The following is a 21264-nucleotide window of genomic DNA, read 5'->3' as shown; positions in this document are numbered from 1 at the left end:
ATTTTTTGCTTTCTGGTTCCTTGAGAAAAAATTTTCCAACTCCTGATCTAGAATATGGTTGTTACTTCTTTCGGAAATTACTTTTTTGCTGAATCATAATGTAATACTTTTGAATAAAGTGTATGACATCTGAGCTTTCCCATAGGGATTCACTCAGGTGACCATCACATAGAGAAAAATATAAAAAGATTTCCAGCATCACAGAAAGGCTCTCTCCTAGTCAACATTTCCTCCCAAAGTTACTCATTTTTTTCCTAAAGGTTATTACTCTGAATTAATTCTACCTATTTTTGAAATGTATATAAATAAGGTAATATATATTTTTCATCTATTTATTTTTACTCAACATTCTGTACATGAAATTCACTCATGTTGATGCATGTGGCAGTAGTTTGTTCTGTTGTATGAATATACTATATATAGTCTTCTGTTGGTTATTAGGTAGTTCTTAATTTTTTTTAATACTGTGAATATAGCTGCTATGAAAATTCTTGTACATGCATTTTGGTGAACATATACATTTGATTCTTGAGTAAATACCTAGAATAGAACTTCTGGAATGATGATGCTTTTTTTCTAAGGTTGAGCTCCAGTTTGATATGAGCAAGACACATTCAGTATGACCTTTTAAAAGTATAAAGCAAAAGTATTTTTACTTTTGTAGATGCAAACTTAAGTATGTAAGGGGTAAATTCTGAGGTGTTGCTTAAAAGGCTATAGCAAAGGAGAAGATAAAGGGGAATAGGTTTTTTAAATGCCAAAATATTTATAGTGACTGAAACTATGTGATTAATTCATTAAGATCCATTCTACTCTCTATTCCTTAGTGTATTTGGAAACCTTACCAATAAAAATTAGAAAAAAGAAGAAATGGGTTGAAGTAAATAATGAAGCGGGTGAACTATTACACAACAATAATGCTGGACATTGAGGAAACTTTCAACTTCTACAACTGTGATGAGAGATGCATTTTCTAGTATGTGAAGGGAAAACAAAACTTCAAATTTGTCTCATTTAATATTAAAATAATTACAGATACCTAGCATAAGATGTGAGGACAACGATACAAATAAATGTATGAAATTCCATACCTGGAAATTACAAAGTATACAGTCTCAGACAATATCTTTACCTTTGTCTATAAAACGGAAATTCTTGAACCCAGAGTTACTATGAGGATTATTAGATAAATAAGTATAAGCCTTTTGTTTAGCACCCAGTATTTAGGAAGCACTCAAGAGATTTTGTGTAAGCCTATGTCTATTGTGGATAGACTGAGAGGGAGTTCAGCGTTTAGCAATGTAATATGTCTCTCACTGAGAACAATGAGAAAATATGAATAAAGTATTATTTTAAAAAACCCTCTATTTGAAGGCACAGGAAATATATCAAGGTGCAAGGATTAGATTAGTGGCCCTAGGATCCTACGGAGAAGAAAAATCAGAGAAGTGAGCCTGGAAGTTGGCATTGCTTTGTACCCCAAGGTGTTTGACAATTCCAAAAGCAGTTGCTGATAGGCAAATAAGTGGGACAGAGCTTTCAATAGACTCAGAAGCATCCTGGGGTGAAAATTCAAGTTAAAGACCACCAAGAAGGAGGAATCCTAATATATACTCCAGGATTACTTTTGGAACCCTAAAAGCAACTAAATATGTAAAGCAAATATTAACAGATCTAAAGGGAGAACTACATAGCAACACGAAAATAGTACAGGATTTTACTACCCCGCTCACATCAATGGACAGATCATCCAAACAGAAAATCACTAAAGAAATATCAGCCTTAAATGACATGTTATACCAGACAAACTTAGCAGATATATATACAGAACATTCCATCCAAAGGCAACAGAATACACATTCTTCTTAAGTGCACACTGAACATTCCCCAAGATAGCTATGTTAGGCAACAAAACAAGTCTGTATGAAACTAGAAATCAATTACAAGAAGAAAACTGGAAAATTCACAAATATATGAAGATTAAACAATATGCTACTGAACAATCCAAGAGTAAACAAAGAACTCAAAAGAGACATTCAAAAAGGCCTTGAGACAAATAAAAATAGAAATACAATACACCAAAACTTACAGCATGCAGCAAAAGCAGTTCTGAGAGGGAAGTTCATAGTGATAAATGTCTGCCTAAAGAAACAAGAAGGATCTGAAATAAACAACCTAACTTTACACCTCAAGGAACTAGAAAAGAACAAATGAAGCCCAGAGTTGGTAGATGGAAGGATATGACAAAGATAAGAGAATTAAATGAATAGAATCTAAAAAGAAAAGATCAATAAAACCAAGAGCTGGTTAAAAAAGATAAACAAAAAAAGAGGGCTCAAATAATTAAGATCAGAAATGAAACATGATACCACAGACATAAAGAACATCATTAAGAGACTACTAAGCATACTTATGTGCCAGCAAACTGGAAAAATTAGAAGAAATTAATAAACTATATATATACAACCAAAAGAATAAATCATGAATAAATAGAGAACAGACCAATCACTAGTAAAGAGTCTGAATCAGTAATCAAAAATCTCCCAACAAACAAAAATCCAGAACTAGATGGATTCACCAGTGAATTCTACATTCAAAGAATTAATACCAGTCCTTATCAAACTCTTCCAAAAAACAGCAAAAAAAGAAATGCTTCCAAACTCATTTTATGAGGCCAACATTACTCTGATACCCATACCAAAGGCACCCCAAGAAAGAAAATTGCAAGCCAATATTCCCAATGAACATAGATGCAAAAATCCTCAACAAAATATCTGTAAGCCAAATTCAATAATATATTAAATGAATTATACACCATCATCAAATGGGATTTATCCCAGTGATGCAGGATGGTTCAATGTCTGCTAAACAAAGTGATACAACACATTGCACAATACATAAACATCACATGATCATTTCAACAGATGCAAAGAAAACATTTGACAAAATTTCAACATCCATTTATGATAAAAACTCACAACAAAGTGGGTATCAAGGGAATGTACCTCAACATAACAAAGAATATATATGTCAAGCCCAGCTAACATCATATTCAATGTTGAAAAGCTGAAAGCTTTTCTTCTGAAATCAGGAGCAGGCCAAAGATGCCCACTCTCACCATTTGTATGTAACATAGTATTGGAAGTCCTAGCCACAAGAGTTAGGCAAGGAAAAGAAAGAAAAGGCACACAAACTGTAAAGGAGGAAGTAAAACTGTCATTATTTGTGGACAACATAATTTTATATATTGAAAACTAAAGACTCCACCAAAAACGTGTTAGAACTAACAAAAAAAATTCAGTACAATTGCAGGATACAAAAGCAATATACAAAAATCCATTGTGTTTCTATACACTAATAAGTAACTATCAGAAAGTAAAATTAACAAAACAATCCCATTTATAATTGCATCAAAGAGAATAAAATGCCTAATCATTTCTCACAGAACTAGAACAAAAAATTTCACCATTTGTATGGAAACACAAAAGACCTCAAATAGTCAAAGCAATCTAGAGAGAAAGAAGAATGGAGCTGGAGAAATCAACCTTCCTGACTTCAGACTAAACTAGAAAGCTATAGTCATTAAGACAGTATGGTACTAGCACAAAAACAGAAATACAGACCAATGGAGCAATATAGAAAGCCCAGAGATAAACCCACACACCTATCTGCATCTTATCTTTGACAAAGGAGGCAAGAATATACAGTGGGGAAAAGACAGTCTCTTCAATAAGTGGTGCTGGGAAAACTGGACAGCTGCATGTAAAAGTATGAAATTAGAACACTTCCTAACACCATACACAAATATAAACTCAAAATGGATTAAAGAACTAAATGTGAAACCAGAAACTATAAAACTCTTAGAGGAAAACATAGGCAGAACACCGTATGCCATAACTCACAGCAAGATCCTCTATGACCCACCTACCAGAGTAACAAAAATAAAAACGAAATAAACAAGTGGGACCTAATTAAACTTAAAAGCTTTTGCACAGCAAAAGAAACTATAAACAAGGTGAAAAGACAACTCTCAGAATGGGAGAAAATAATAGCAAATGAAACAACTGACAAAGGGTTAATTTCCAAAATATTCAAGCAGGTCATACAACTTAATACCAGAAAAACAAACAATGCAATCAAAAAGTGGGCAAAAGACCTAAACAGACATTTCTCCAAAGAAGACATACAGATGGTTAATAAACACATGAAAAGATGCTCAACATCACTCATTATTAAAGAAACATATATCAAAACTACAATGAGATATCACCTCACACCAGTCAGAATGGGCATCATCAAAAAATCCAAAAACAATAAATGCTGGATTGGGTGTGTTAGAAAGGGAAACTTCTTACACTGTTGGTAGGAATGTAAATTGATACAGCCACTATGGAAGACAGTATGGAGATTCCTTAAAAAGACAGGAATAAATCTACCATGTGACCCAGCAATCCCACTACTAGTCATATACCCTGAGGAAACCAAAATTGAAAAAAGACACGTGTACCCCAATGTTCACTGTAGCACTATTTACAATAGCTAGGACATGGAAACAACCTAAATGTCCATCGACAGATGAATGGATAAAGAACTTGTGGTGTGTATATATATATATATATATATATATATCTGATAGAATATTATAAAGCCATAAAAAGGAGCACATTTTAGTCAGTTCTAATGAGGCTCTAGGTTAGAATTCTAATAGGCTCTAACCTAGAGGCTATTACACAGAGTGAAGTAAGTCAAAGACAGAAAAATATTGTATATTAATGCATATATATGGAATCTAGAAATTATGAACCTATTTGCAAGGCAGCACTGGAAATGCAGATATAGAGAACAGACTTATGGACATGGGCGGGGGGAGGAAGGAGAGGGTTGGAAGAATGCAGAGAGTAGCATGGAAAATATACACTGCCATATGTAAAATAAATAACAAATGGGAATTTGCTGTGTGACTCAGGTAACTCAAACTGGGGCTCTGTAACAACCTAGAGGGGTGGGAAGGGGTAGAGCTGGGAGGGGGTTTCAAGAGTGAGGGGACATATGTATACCTATGGCTGATTCATGTTGATATATGGCAGAAACCAGCACAATGTTGTAATTATCCTTCAATGAAAAAATTAATAATTTTTTTTAAAAAAAGAATAAAATGCCTAGAAATAAATTTATCCAGGAGGTCAAAGACCTGTACATGAAAACTGTAAGACACGGATAGAAGAAACTGAAGAAGATACAAATACATGGGGAGATATTCCATGCTCATGGATTGGAAGAATTAATATTGTTTAAATGTCCATACCACCAAAAGAAATCTACAGATTAAGTGCCCTCCTTACCAAAATTCCAATGGCATTTTTCACAGAAATAGAACAAACAGTCCTAAAGTATGTAGGGAACTACAAAGGACCCTGAATAGCCAAAAAGTCTTGAGAAATAAGAACAAAGCTGGAGGCATCATGCTTCCTGATTTCAAATTACATCACAAAACTATAATAATGAAAACAGTATGTTACTGGCATAAAAACAAACACAAAGATCACTGGAACAGAAAAAAATAGCCCAGAAATAAAACCATGCATATAGATCAATTAATTTACAGCAAAGGAGCCAAGAATATACAATGGGGAAAGGACAGTTTCTTCAATAAATGATGTTGGGAAAATTGGACAGCCACATGCATGCAAAAGAATGAAACTTGACCACTGTCTTGCACCATACACAAAAATTAAGTCAAAATGGACTGAAGACTTGAATGTAAGTCTTGAAACCATACAACTCTTAGAAGAAAACATAGGTGGTAAGCTCCTTGACATTGATCTTAGTGATGATTTTTCAGATATAACCCCAAAAACAAAGGCAACAAAAGCAAAAATAAACAACTGGCACTCACCAAACTAAGAAACATCTACACACCAAAGGAAGTCATCAACAAAATGAAAAGGCAACCGATTGAAGAGAAGAAAATATTTTCAAGTCTTATATTTGACAAGAGGTTAATATCCAAACTGTATAAAGAATTCATATAGCTCAATAGCAAAAAAAAATTGATTAAAATGGGCATAAGATATGAATAGACATTTTTCCAAAGAAGACATACACTAGATTGGCCAAAAAGTTCATTCAGATTTTTCCGTAAAACGGTACAGAAAAACCCAAATGAACCTTTTGGCCAACCCAATAGATATCCAACCTGTACATGAAAAAATGTTCAACATAACCCACCATCAGGGAAATGCAAATCAAAACCATGATGAGATATCACCTCACACCTGTCAGAATGGTTATTATCAAACAGACAAGAAGTAACAAGTATCTGCTAGGATGTGAAGAAAAGGGAACCTCTGCGGACCACTGATGGGAATGTAAACTGGTACAGCCACGATGGAAAACAGTATAAAGGATCCTCAAAAAATTAAAAATAGAACTACTATATGACTTACCAATTCCACTTCTGGATATTTATCAGAAGAAAAGTAAAACACTAATTTAAAAAGATAATCTGCACCCCCATATTCATGTGTTCATGGCAGCAATATTTTCAATAGCCAAGACAGAAACAACCAAAGTATCCATCAGTGCATGATTGGATAAAGAAAGGATAAAGAAAAGTGATACACACACACACACACACACACACACACACACACACACATAACATGCATATATATATATATATATATATATATATACACACACACACATACATACAATGGAAGATTATTTGACCATAAAAAGAATGGGATCTTGCCATTTGTGACATGGATGGACCTTGAAGGCATTATGCTGATTAAAGTCAATCAGAGAAAGACAAATACCATGTGATTTCACTTATATGTGGAATCTGAAAAAAGAAACAACAGTAGCAAAAACTAAACCCAAGCTCATAACTGATAAATACAGAGAATTGACTGGTGGTTGCCTGAGGAGGTAGGTGGGAGAAATGGGCCAGCTGTTATTTTTGTGTTTATTTGTTTGCTTAAATGAAAAGACAAAGGAACAGAAAAACAGGCAAGAGACTTAAATAGGCATTTCATAAAATATGATATTCAAATGCTAAACTAACTTTAAAGAGGGAAACTAAACATCTAAAGACTTACCAAAATGGCTAAAATTAAAAAAAAAATCTAAACTTATCTAATGTGGGCAAGAATGTGGATCAAGGAGAAATGTGTATACTACTGGTGGGAGGTTTAACTGATTGAATGAAAACTGTGTCATTGTTTACCAAAATTGAACACATGCATATCCCAAGACTCCAAAATTCCACTCTGAGGCATGTCACCAATAGAAATGTATACATATTTGTACCAGACCTGTTCAGAAGTGTTTACAGCAGCTTTATTTGAAATGAATAGGAAATAGGGGGGGAAACACCATTAAATTTGCATCAAGTATAGAATAGGTAAATAATATTATTGCCTGAAAGAAGTTAGGCACCAAAGAATAGATACTGTATGATTATTTTTTCATAAAGTTCAAGAAGAAGCAAAAGTAATGTGTGTTCTTGGAATTCAGGATAGTGGGAGATAAATGGATCCTGACTGAGAGGAGGCAAGATGGTGTGGCTTTTTGGAGGCTGATAATTTGCTGTCTTGATCTGAGTGATGGTTGCTTGGTGTGTTCACTTTTGTAATAAATACCTGAGCCATATATTTCTGATTTGGGATATGTGATATACTTCTAAAAAAGTTTAAAAAATAGTTTATTATAAAACGAAGCAGTAAATAATCATCTATATTTTATCATGCTTTCCTTTTTGGCAACCACAGTGATATTCATTTTTTTTTTTAATATTTCTGTGCCAATAATTGATACGTCTTAGTGACAAAACATCTCAAAAACAGGTTGAAATGATTACATGTAAAAATGGTATTTTTTATTGTAGTAAAAACACACATAAGATTTACCCTATTAATAAATGTTTGAGTGTACAGCACAGTAATGTTTACTATAGGCACCATGTTGTATAGCAAAGCTCTAGAATAAGTGAATATCTTGTATAACTGAAACTGTATACTCATTGAACAGCAACACTCCATTTCCCCTAGCTCCTGGCAGCCACCATAATTGTTCTTCTTCTATGAGTTTTGCTATTTTAGATACCTAATATAAGTAGAATCATTCAGTATTTATCCTTTGGTGACTGGCTTATTTCACTTAACATATAAAGGACAGAAACAGTAAGGGCTTAACAGAAGCAGAAGTGATTAAGAAGAGGTGGCAAAAATACACAGAAGAACTGTACCAAAAAAAAGGTCTTAATGACCTGGATAACCACAATGGTGTGGTCACTCACCTAGAGCCAGACATCCTGAAGTGTGAAGTCAACTGGGTCTTAGGAAGCATTACTCCAAACAAAGCTAGTCAAAGTGACAGAATTCCAGCTGAGCTATTTCAAATCCTAAAAGATGATGCTGTGAAGTGCTGCACTCAATATGCCAGCAAATTTGGAAAATTCAGCAGTGGCCACAGGACTGGAAAAGGTCAGTTTTCATTCCAATCCCAAAGAAAGGCACTGCCAATGAATGTTCAAACTACTGCACAATTGCGCTCATTTCACATGCTAGCAAGGTAATGCTCAAAATCCTTGAAGCTAGGCTTCAACATTCCGTGAACTTAGGACTTCCAGAGGTATAAGCTGGCTTTAGAAAAGGAAGATGAACCAGAAATCAAATTGGCAACATCCACTGGATCATGGAAAAAGCAAGAGAATTCCAGGAAAACATCTACTTCTGCTTCATTGACTATACTAAAGCCTTTGACTGTGTGGATCACAACAAACTGTGGAAAATTCTGAAAGAGATGGGAATGCCAGACAATCTTACCTGCCTCCTGAGAAACCTGTATGCAAGTCAAGAAGAGCTGCATTTAGAACCAGACATGGAACAAAAGACTGGTTCAAAATTGGGAAAGGACTACATCAAGGCTGTATATGGTCACCCTGCTTATTTAACTTCTGTGCAGAGTACATCATGTGAAATGCCATGCTTGATGAAGCACAAGCTAGATTCAAGATTGCTGGGAGAAATATCGACAACCTCAGATATGCAGATGATACTACTGTAATGGCAAAAAGCAAAGAAGAACTAAAGAACCTCTTGATGAAGGTGAAAGAGGAGAGTGAAAAAACTGGCTTGAAACTCAACATTCAAAAAATTAAGATTCACAGCATTTGGTCCCATCACTTCATTGTAAACAGATGGGGAAAGTGGAAACAGTGATAGATTTTATTTTCTTGTGCTCCAAAACCAATGAAGATGGTCACTGCAGCCATGAAATTAAAAAAATGCTTGCTCCTTGGAAGAAAAGCTATGACAAACCTACTTCAGTTCAGTTCAGTCTCTCAGTCATGTCCTACTCTTTATGACTCCATGAACCACAGCACTCCAGGCCTCCCTGTCCATCACCAACTCCCGGAGTCCACCCAAACGCATGTCCATTGAGTCGGTGATGCGACCCAACCATCTCATCCTCTGTCGTCCCCTTCTCCTCCTGCCCTCAATCCTTCCCAGCATCAGGGTCTTTTCCAATGAGTCAACTCTTTGCATGAGGTGGCCAAAGTATTGGAGCTTCAGCTTCAACATCAATCCTTCCAATGAACACCCAGGACTGATCTCCTTTAGGATAGACTGGTTGGATCTCCTTGCAGTCCAAGGGACTCTCAAGAGTCTTCTCCAACACCACAGTTCAAAATCATCAATACTTCGGTGCTCAGCTTTCTTTATATTCCAACACTCACATCCACACATGAGCACTGGAAAAACCATAGCCTTGACTAGATGGACCTTTGTTGACAAAGTAATGTCTCTGCTTTTCAATATGCTGTCTAGGTTGGTCATAACTTTCCTTCCAAGGAATAAGTGTCTTTTAATTTCATGACTGCAATCACTATCTGCAGTGATTTTGGAGCCCAAAAAAATAAAGTTAGCCACTGTTTCCACATATATTTGCCATGAAGTGATGGGATCAGATGCCATGATCTTAGTTTTCTGAATGTTGAGCTTTAAGCCAACTTTTTACTCTCCTCTTTCACTTTCATCAAGAGGCTCTTTAGTTCTTCTTCGCTTTCTGCCATAAGGGTGGTGTCATCTGCATATCTGAGGTTATTGATATTTCTCCCAGCAATCTTGATTCCAGCTGTGCTTCCTCCAGCTCAGCGTTTCTCATGATGTACTCTGCATATAAGTTAAATAAGCAGGGTGACAATATACAGCCTTGACGTACTCCTTTTCCTATTTGGAACCAGTCTGTTGTTCCATGGCCTGTTCTAATTGTTGCCTCCTAACTAGCATACAGGATTCTCAAGAGGCAGGTCAGGTGGTCTGGTATTCCCATCTCTTTCAGAATTTTTCACAGTTTATTGTGATCCACATAGACAAAGGCTTTGACATAGTCAATAAAGCAGAAATAGATGTTTTTTTCTGGAACTCTCTTGATTTTTTGATGATCCAGCAGATGTTGGCAATTTGATCTCTGGCTCCACTGCCTTTTCTAAAACCAGCTTGAACATCTGGAAGTTCACAGTTCACGTATTGCTGAAGCCTGGCTTAGAGAATTTTGAGCGTTACTTTAATAGCATGTGAAATGAGTGCAATTGTGCAGTAGTTTGAGCATTCTTTGGCATTGCCTTTCTTTGGGATTGGAATGAAAACTGACCTTTTCCAGTCCTGTGGCCACTGCTGAGTTTTCCAAATTTGCTGGCATATTGAGGGCAACACTTTCACAGCATCATCTTTGATGATTCGAAATGGCTCAACTGGAATTCCATCACCTACATTAGCTTTATTCGTAGTGATGCTTCATAAGGCCCACCTGACTTCCCAATCCAGGATGTCTGGCTCTAGGTGAGTGATCATACCATCGTGATTGTCTGGGTCGTGAAGATCTTTTTTGTACAGTTCTTCTGTGTATTCTTGCCACCTCTTCTTAATATCTTCTGATTCTGTTAGGTCCCTACCATTTCTGTCCTTTATTGAGCTCATCTTTGCATGAAATTTTCCCTTGGTATCTGTAATTTTCTTGAAGAGATCTCTAGTCTTTCCCATTCTATTGTTTTTGTCTATTTCTTTGCATTGATAGCTGAGGAAGGCTTTCTTTTATCTGCTTGCTATTCTTTGGAACTCTGCATTCAAATGGGAATATCTTTCCTTTTCTCCTTTGCTTTTCACTTCTCTTCTTTACACAGCTATTTGTAAGGCCTCCTCAGACAGCTATTTTGCTTTTTTGCATTTCTTTTTCTTGGGGATGGTCTTGATTCCTGTCTCCTGTACAATGTCACGAACCTCCGTCCATAGTTCATCAGGCACTCTGTCTATCAGATCTAGTTCCTTTAATCTATTTATCACTTCCACTGTATAGTCATAAGGGATTTGATTTAGGTCATACCTGAATGGTCTAGTGGTTTTCCCTACTTTCTTCAATTTCCGTCTGAATTTGGCAATAAGCAGGTCATGATCTGAGCCACAGTCAGCTCTTGGTCTTCTTTTTGCTGACTGTATAGTGCTTCTCCATCTTTGGCTGCAAAGAATATAATCAATCTGATTTCGGTGTTGATCATCTGGTGATGTCCATGTGTAGAGTCTTCTCTTGTCTTGTTGGAAGATGGTGTTTGCTATGACCAGTGCGTTCTCTTGACAGAACTCTGTTAGCCTTTGACCTGCTTTGTTTTGTATTCCAAGGCCAAATTTGCCTGTTACTCCAGGTGTTTCTTGACTTCCCACTTTTGCATTCCTGTCTCCTATAATGAAAAGGACATCTTTTTTGGGTGTTAGTTCTAGAAGTTCTTGTAGGTCTTCATAGAACCATTCAACTTCAGCTTCTTCAGTGTTACTTGTCGGGGCATAGACTTGGATTACTGTGATATTGAATGGTTTGCCTTTGAAACAGAGATCATTCTGTCATTTTTGAGATTACATCCAAGTACTGCATTTCAGACTCTTTTGTTGACTATGATGGCTACTCCATTTCTTTTAAGGGATTCCTGCCCACAGTAGTAGATATAATGGTCATCTGAGTTAAACTCACCCATTCCAGCCCATCTTCGTTTGCTGATTCCTAGAATATCGATGTTCACCCTTGTCATCTCCTGTTTAACCACTTCCAATTTGCCTTGATTCATGGACCTAACATTCCAGGTTCCTATGCAATCTTGCTCTTTACAGCATTGGACGTTGCTTCTATCACCAGTCCCATCCACAACTGGGTATTGTTTTTGCTTTGGCTCCATCCCTTCATTCTTTCTGGAGTTATATTTCTACTGATTTCCAGTAGCATATTGGGCACCTACCGACCTGGGGAGTTCATCTTTCAGTGTCCTATCTTTTTGCCTTTTCATACTGTTCATGGTGTTCTCAAGGCATGAATACTGAAGTGGTTTGCCATTCCCTTCTCCAGTGGACCACATTCTGTCAGACCTCTCCACCATGACCTGTCAGTCTTAGGTGGCCCCACACGGCATGGCTTAATTTCACTGAGTTAGACAAGGCTGTGGTCCGTGCGATCAGAATGGCTAGTTGTCTGTGATTGTGGTTTCAGTCTGTCTGCCCTCTGATGCCCTCTCTCAGTGCCTACCATCTTACTTGGGTTTCTCTTACCTTGGACGTGTGGTATTTCTTCATGGCTTCTCCAGCAAAGCGCAGCTGCTGCTCCTTACCTTGGATGTGGGGTAGCTCCTCTCAGCCACCGCCCCTGACCTTGGACACTGGTTAGCTCCTCTCAGCTGCACTCCTGAGCCGTCATAGCCACCGTGCTCCTGCAAACCTAGACAAATCTAGACAGCATACTAAAAAAGCAGAGACATCAGTTTGCCAACAAAGCTCTGTGTAGTCAAAGTTATGATTTTTCCAGTAGTCATGTACGAATGTCAGAATTGGACCATAAAGAAGGCTGAGCACTGAAGAATTGATGCTTTTGAACTGTGGTGCTGGAGAAGACTATTGAGAGTCCCCTGGACAGCAAGGAGAGCCAACCAGGCAATCCTAAAGGAATCAATCGTGAATGTTCATTGGAAGGACTGATGCTGAATCTGAAGATCCAATACTTTGGTCACTTGATGCAAAGAGTCTTCTCACTGGAAAAGACCCTGATGCTGGGAAAGACTGAGGGCATGGGGAGAAGGAGGCAACCGAGGATGAGATGGTTGCATGGCATCACTGACTCAATGTCCACGAGTGTGAGCAAATTCTGGGAGATGGTGAAGTACTGGGATGCCTGGCATTCTGTGGACCATGGGGTCACAAAATGTCAGACATGACTTGATGACTGAACAACAAACTGTCTTCAAGGTTCATCCTGTTTTTTGCAATATGATAGGATTTCCTTAGTTTTAATGCCAAATAATATCACATTGTATACACACACACATGTACACACATTCCACATTTTATTTATCCATTCATCTCTCAAGGACATTTAGGTTGATTCTACATCTTGGCTATTATGAATAATGCTGCAGTGAACATATAGTCCAAATATTTCTTCAGGATCATGATTTCAAGTCTTTGGATAAGTACCCAGAGTGGGATTTCTGGATCATATGGTAATTTTATTTTTAATTTTTTGAGGATTCTCCATACTGTTTTTCTTATCAGCTATACAGTGTCACATTCCCACCAACACTGCACAAGGTTTCCAGTTTCTCTACATCCTTTCCAACACTTGTTAATTTTTGATAATGGCCATCTTAACAGGTGTGACGTGATATTGCACTGTCGTTTTATTTGCATTTCTCTAATGATTATTGGGTTCGACCCCTGGGTTGGGAAGATCCCCTGGAGAAGGCAAAGGCTACCCACTCCTGTATTCTGGCCTGGAGAATTCCATGGACTGTATAGTCCAAGGGGTCACAAAGAGTCGGACATGACTAAGCAATTTTCACTTCACTTCACTTCAATGATTATTGAGGTTAAGCACTTTTTCATATACCTGCTTGCTATTTGTATGTCTTGTTTGAAGAAACGTTTATTTAGTTCCTTTACCCATTTTTAATTAAGCTGTATTTATTTTTGCTATTGAGTTGGAAGAGGACCTTGTATTTTGGATGTTAACCTATATCAGATATGATCTACAAGTATTTTTTCCAGTCTGTAATTTTCCTTTGCACTCTGTTGATTGTTTCCTTCATAATATTTGTTTAATGTATAAAAATGACAGCACTAAATTAGTTTAATTTGGATTTAGTTTTCCTGCAGTTAAACACAGAACTAATTTTCATCTTATGATTCATAGCTGCCGAAGAGTTCCTTTCACAGAATAGATACGTAATTTAGTTTTTCTATTTTCTATGGATGCATTTGACTGCTTTATCTTCTTTAGAAGTTCTGACTCAGATATGTTTGGACAATTCAATGCATTTCTGAGACATAACACAGCCTAATTTTACAAAGCATTCTCTAACTGAGAAATGAGAAAAAAAGCTGATCTATAATATCTACCTTCATCATAGACTCTTATTGTTTGTAATTTGGGCCAAATCACTGAACACCGTCTTAAATTTTGATTTCTAATTTTCCAAAATTTTCTGACCTCTAATGGAGGATTTTATGATGGCTCTTTGACTTTTATTTTCCCACTCTTTGTAGTCTATTCTAGGTAAAGTGGTTTCTTCTGGTGGGATTGCCATATCTTTTCCTTTTTAATGCTTAAGACTTGCATTATTATGGTTTCCTTTTGCTTATAGAGTTCAATGATAAATATTAAATTATTATTCATTCTGGGCTCACTAGAATCAGTCACATGTTTCTGGGCCTGCATGGCCACATCTTTGCTTGAGTTATTTATCTATAATTATATTGCTTTTGAGAAAAATAGGAGATGTAATTGGTGATGCTGTTGAAATGACTGTAATTAAAGTAATACATGAGAAAAGGATCCAGTTTTGTGGAGAGTTGTTTATTCTGCATTTTACCTTTCAAAACAATTAAGTTGTTGTTATACACTTATATGCTCACAGGGAATGTTTGCAATATAATTTTAAACTGGGGAAAATTAGTATTTTATATCAGCCTATTAGAGAAACAAGCAAAGAACCTAATCCCCCTCCATTAGGTGAGGCAAATGCTGGTCTCAGGAGATGGCTACCTTATTTTTTTCTCTAATAACCAAGAAACTGTGGCAGAACTTCCTGTCATCATTCAGAGGCCTGTGAGGCTACTAGGATTGGTAATTAAAGGGCCATACTTTGGCTTAAGCTTCTCTTACCTATTTAGGTACCTACTGATGATGGCTTAAGCTATACTGTAATCCTGCTCCAACCTCAGCCCATTCCCCACTTCTCTCTGATTACAGGAAATTGCCCTGCCATGGAGATACATGTATTTGGGTGTCTGGATGGACTTGATTCTGCTATTTTTCAACTTAATGAAAATCCACAGTGATATTACATTCTAAATGTCTTTCAGAAAGTTTGGATAATTATTCATTACTGTATTTGAGTAGCTCAGTAGCCTTTAGTTTTCATCTAATTGATAATGACCTTCAGCCAACTTCTTTCTCTCTCAAATTCCCTAATCACATTTCACAGCAATACCACCAGACAGTCCTGGAAAAGCCACATGCTGAGATGCCAACGCTGGCTTGAAACACTTAAAGAGAACTGGATCAGACAAGAAAAAGAACAACCATTCAACCCCTTCAAGTTTATGAAAGGCAATAAATCTAGTAATTCATCTCATTAGACAGTCCAAAAGAATACTTCAAGTTATTTTCTGAAAACAGCAAAGACTATATTTCCAGAAAACCCAAGTCTAGCAGTACTTTGCATTGTTCAGTCTCACTTCAGAATAGTAACAATGTTCTGTTTTATACATTTCATCTTTAAGTGAGCCTGGTATTATTTTTATTATGATCAACTAATGGAGACATGTAACAAAGTCAGGGCCTATGCCAATCATTATGGAAATGTTGGAAAAGTAACTTAAAGATAGCATTATTCATCAGAAATAAACACAACATTTTCAGAGAATCAGTGGGATTCCAGGGCTGTACTGCCACAAAGCCAAGTCAGCAGATCAGATGTGAAAACAATGTGATCAAGCACCTAAACAATTTATATGTACACTAGATGCTTGGTTTAATGAAGCTGAAACAACCTTACTAACCACCTGAGTGTTTCATATGGCATGGGTCATTAAAGGGTTGTATAGAGACTAACTAGATGATGCTAAGATCTACTTTTATTCAGCAAGAATTGTGCATAGTACTGTACATGCCTTGAATTTATATAATGCTCTCTATCATGGCATTTTACAAGAGGAGATGATTTAAAATGTGCCATCTGACTTGCACATAAAAAGAGCATCTCTAAAATGACACTAGTTACTGAAAATATAACAGCAGAGAACTTGTTTCTGGAAAACAAGAATGATTAGAAAATGCTCACTAGAAAGTGCTGTTCTGCAACAAAGGGCTCAGTTGGTAGAGCTCTCTTCTTCATCTGAGGTCTTCCCCTTACTATCTCTTCCCAGTATTGCCTCACTCAGGGTACAGGTGTTCAGGTAAGTTTAAAGAAGAATGAGAATGTACTGACATATAATGAAGCATTTTCTTGGAGCATTTGAACCTGTTCTAACAGTTGGCCTAAGACTGGCTCAAAGAAAGTGAAAGAAAGCAAGAGAGAAAACCATTATCCTAAAAAAAAAAAAAAAAATCCAAACCATCATCCTAAAAAAAATCAAAATAGGGTCTGATCAAAATGGAAATGGACCTTATAAACTTCATCTAAAAGGAAAATAGAGCAAAAGTGTACAGATGTGAGTGAATATTTTGTCTTACTCTCTTGTGCTTTATGGTTCTGGTTTTGTTCAGTTTTAACTGCATATTTAAGGATTTCCTCAACTGTGAGACTAGAAAAGATTAAAGGTAGTTATTTTTTTTTTTTTTTTTTTTTTGGCATCAACCAATAAAATTTATTTACTGTATCATATGGCAAAGTTACTAATATCATGAATAACTTAAATGACTGGTCTTCAACTGGATTCAACAAAGAGAAAAATTACACCAAAATCAATATAACTTTTTACATGAATTAACTCAAAAAATGTCAGAGGTTAAACTTACTCTTTCAAGAAAAAAATAAAATGGCATAGTTTAGTGTTATCTTCTTTCTAGCTTTCACCAAGTGTTAACATTAAGCAGCATTTAAGTCAGTTTCTTATTTGACTATGAGGTGTTTATAACTTTGTACAAATTAAGATTTATTTTTTAAGCTTCATATCAAATGAGTTGTAGATCTACTTAAAGTATGGCTTCTCCTTTCAAAGAAGGCAGGAAGACTGACAAGGGAGGGAGATGGGATGCCTGCTAATGATGATGTGCTAGCCAGACGACTCATTACATGCTTCTCATTACTAGAAGGACTACTTCCCTCTGCTGAACTTTGGGATGTCATAAGAGCCCTTAGAAGAGCTCTTTTTGGAGTTTTGGAGAAAGAGAATGCTCTTGTAACCTTTTTTGAAGTCTTTTTTATTGCTCTAGATGCTCTACTCAATGTACTGTCCATATCTTTTGTATTTACTTCAAAGGATTCTGGATCAGCAGTGTAAATAAGATTCTCAGCATCTGCTTTACAAATGGTGTTGGCTACATGTCGACATAGCATCTTTAGCCAGTTTTCTTTTGGAAGTTCCTCTGATGTCATCTGGAAACTGAACAGCACATTTTCTTGCTCTGTTGGTGGCCTCACAAGCAATGCAAAAGCATTATGGCAATCTTCTGTCTCTCGTATGTCTACCACCTTCTTAATCTGAGAAAGAGGCATTAGATGAATATGCTTAAGAGAAGCTGGGGGTCGGGTCTGGCCGTGAGGACTCCTAAAAGTACCAATAACCTTGTGTCGTTTTCTTGCTATCTCCAGGCAGTCATTGAAGAGGAAAAGAGTTACGTGTTCTCCTCTGTCACAGGGGTGCTCACCTAGAGAAATTGTTTCAACTCGCTGAACTAAGCTTCGGTGAGAAGATAAAAGATTAGCTGGACATCCATCTACTTCATAAACAACATCGAAAATTTGCTTTTGAGCTTCTGTTTTTCTCTTATCCTCATTAATATGGGTCATTACTTCCTTTAGTGATTCAATAGCTTTTTCTAGAGTGCTTTTGTCAGGATTTTCTTCAGATGTGTGCTTCTTAAGATCATTTAAAAGTAATGCAACGCTGGGTAACCTCTGTACTGGTCGGATGAGAAGTTCAACAAGGCTTTGCCGTCCACATTCTGGCTTAGCTTGGTTTATCTTCAGAAAAGCATGAAATCTTGGTTTCTGTTTTTCACATTTAATAACAGTTTCCTTGCTCATTTCAAAGAAGTTCACAAAGGGAGGATAGATTTTCACCAAATCTTTGGAATATTTAAGAAAGATATCACCAATGCTTTTGCTCTCATCCCAATTAACAATAAGGTCTTCAAGATCATCCTTTATCTTAGTGTGCACATCAAAGATATCTGGAATACTACCAAAAATAGTCTTAATTTCTTCTGATGCAAGGATAGGCCCACCTCGTTGTCCTTCCTCTTCCAATGGCACTTGAAATAACTGAATAATTGTGGCCAATATATTTACATAATTACTTTCAGTCTGATAGAGCTCTTTTGCAACTTGCCACCTGGCTGACTGCTTTGAAGGAACTGGAGTGGAATTCTTAGAAGACTTAGTACAAGACTTTGGTGTTTGGGGAGGGAAAGGTGACAAGTCTGCCTCTCTTGAAAGCTGAGCAAGTGTCTCTTTTAAACGACGTCTTTTGCGATTGCTGTTTGGGGTATTTAGAGAAAGCAGTGACACCGATTTCTTGAGCTCAGGTGTATTAGCCTTTTCATATAAATACATAGTTTCTCCAGCTCGGGCATCCATTTGAATGCTTCCCCAGAACCACTCTTGTTTCACAACATAAAGTTTCTTTGAAGGTTCAAATGGAAGTTCTTTTACTATATTCTCTTCAACTATAAGGTGAGTGCATCTTTCATCTCCAACTGGTAAATAGTTTCCTCCTTGCATTTTAGTCATTCCTTCCATATTGTTTTTCTCTTCATCCGAAAAACCCAGGAAACTTAAAATGCAATCTTGAAATGGAGGAACTTTAAATTCGTTTCTAAAGTCATCAATTGATGCGCAGAAGTCCTGTTCATTCCGCCTTTCCCAAGCTTTATAAATCCATTCTGGTTTCATAATTGGAGTACCCAGGCTCACAGCTACCCTGAATTTTTCTCCTTGTGTACAATTTGCCACCAAATGTGTAACTTTTAAATTAGCGTCTTTTCGAGTAACTCCACCCATGTGATGAACCAATGTCACCAATCTGACTAGTTCTTTCCTCCCGAATCCAGTAAAACACAGTACTAGATTCATCATGCTTGTACAATAGAGTGGGCGGCATGAAAATGGCAAAGGCTCTCCTTTTTCTGCACAGTTTAATACAACTGGTGGTCCAATAACTCTACAATCAGCCTGGTATAACTCATTAAAGACAGAATCCTGGAAGTCCATGACTATGAATACATTTTCAAATTCTGGAGAATCCAAACTTTTAAGTTCTTCAACTGATTCCATCTTTACAAACGGCACTTTAATTTCCATATTAACAATACTTTTTATTAATTTTTCATCCGATTTTCCAGGACAACTTTCTTTTATCTTTATAACAGGGACTTCCATTATTTTAACAGTCTTTAAGGCTTTTATAAGCTCTTCCTGTTTTCCAGCTTCTTGAACCAGTATGACTCTTGTTTCAATCTGAGGCATTTCTTCTTCAACATATGAAGTAGATCTAATAAATAAGTTTTCCTTGGAAGTTTCAGCAACTTTAGAATCAAAAATGGAAGAGTCTGCCAAGCTTGTACTGCCAGTAGTGGATGATAATGCACTACTATCTGCCATTGTTTGTTCTCTTCTATGATGACACTCTCAAAGGACGCCCTGGAAGTTCCACCTTTTCAAGCACAGGTCCTTCTCACCGTTACCGCCATTCCTCGCCGGCAGCCACAGCCAATTCCTAAAGGTAGTTATTAAGGATAGTTGGGAAGAGATAAGCTCCTCAGGGAGTAAAGAAGATTTTTTTAGAAGTTTATCTTTGGGATGCACATGAATTTTTTTTTTTTTTTTCCTGGAGTCTTTGTAGTTTCAGAGTAGAACAAAGAAGTGCTGACACCAGCTTATAAACGATTCTAGTAATCTTGGACCTTCCTCCACCTCTTAGCTGGACTATAACTAACAGTTTAAAATCTGCCTGAATAGGAAATAGTTGTCTAATATTTTTGCCTCTGCACACTTTGATCAGTTGCCAGCTGAGAAACCTTTGGGGCAAAACTTTTTAAGCTTATCTCTTGGTTCATTAAGGTTACTGGGGGAAGAAAGAAAAGATAGTCTTCAACTTGCTGCTAATTAAAATGATTATCAAGACTCATCTCCAAGGACCACTCTTTCAGTTATAAAGTGTATGTAAAAGAAGCACCCCAGGCCATCAGCAAATTGACAAAAGCAAGTCAGAACCAGTGAGGTTTTCTGTTTAAACTGAGCTGGCATACAACAGCCTTGGCTGGAAAAATGGGGAGGGAACCCATTTACAAGGGTTCCATATATTTTCTTGGGTAAGCAACAGTTTTGAGGAATATCAGGAAAATATTGGTTTCCTTATTTTTTAAGGCAGTTATTAGAACTTGGATTTCACAGGTCTGATCCCAAACTCTGACCTATTTTAATTTTTCATTTAGGGGACTTCAGGTTGATATTTTAGGCAATAATAGTGCCATCACAGATGCAATCAGTGTCCCACTCAAGAGTCAAGGGCATCTTACTACAAGCTTCTGTGTCTCTCTACCAGAAGGCAGTCTCCAGCCCAAGGAGCTTGCTCAAGCTATGCACAGGGCAGGCCCACTCTGGGGACTTTTGCCCTTGGGAGCAGTTGTCCATCCATAAATGACAATCAGAAGCGGAAGAAATATACCATGAGTCCCCTTGGCTCTTGGGTGGATCAGCTCACAGGTGTCTTCTCCACTGTCTCCTGAAATTTCTCAGTGGGATTGTGGCCCAGTTGCCCTCAGTGGGAACCCGATCACAATGCAGTCCGTACTGGCTTCTTTCCCTTGTCTATCCTATGTCTTCCTTTCCTGCTCCGTAATTGCTGGAACTACCTCCCAAATAAGCTATGTGCATTTAAATCCCTGCTCTGGGTTTGCTGTTGGGAGAACACAACCTAAGACAAGCACTGTTTGCTAAGACAGAGGTACAGAAAGTGTCCACTTTGTATCGATCCAAGTAAATCACCTGATTTTATT

The 21264-nt window shown here is 37.1% G+C and overlaps 1 protein-coding gene and 1 long non-coding RNA gene across 3 annotated transcripts in view; both read right to left on the bottom strand.

Annotated features, from left to right (window-relative positions):
* The window catches only part of LOC145537167 (uncharacterized), a 966757-nt gene that overhangs the window by 26170 nt on the left and 919323 nt on the right, over nucleotides 1–21264 (bottom strand). The gene's annotated exons all lie outside the window — the stretch shown is intronic.
* LOC145536217 (protein ECT2) lies at nucleotides 17179–19976 on the bottom strand. Of its 2 annotated transcripts, XM_081565075.1 has the most exons (2): nucleotides 19659–19971; nucleotides 17179–19565 (listed from the first exon to the last, which is right to left on the bottom strand). In XM_081565075.1, exons 1-2 carry the CDS (start codon nucleotides 19865–19867, stop codon nucleotides 17213–17215), a joined length of 2562 nt encoding a protein of 853 aa, XP_081421201.1. In that variant the 5' UTR covers nucleotides 19868–19971; the 3' UTR covers nucleotides 17179–17212. The 2 variants fall into 2 exon arrangements, with proteins under 2 accessions (XP_081421201.1, XP_081421200.1); XM_081565074.1 differs by having other exon boundaries at nucleotides 17179–19976.

Source organism: Giraffa tippelskirchi, chromosome X, assembly GCF_054371585.1.
Source record: "Giraffa tippelskirchi isolate mGirTip1 chromosome X, T2T-mGirTip1v1.2.pri, whole genome shotgun sequence".
Classification (NCBI taxonomy): Eukaryota; Metazoa; Chordata; class Mammalia; order Artiodactyla; family Giraffidae; genus Giraffa; species Giraffa tippelskirchi.
Note: the sequence above shows the minus strand (reverse complement) of the source record. Positions and strands in the feature narration are given on the sequence as shown.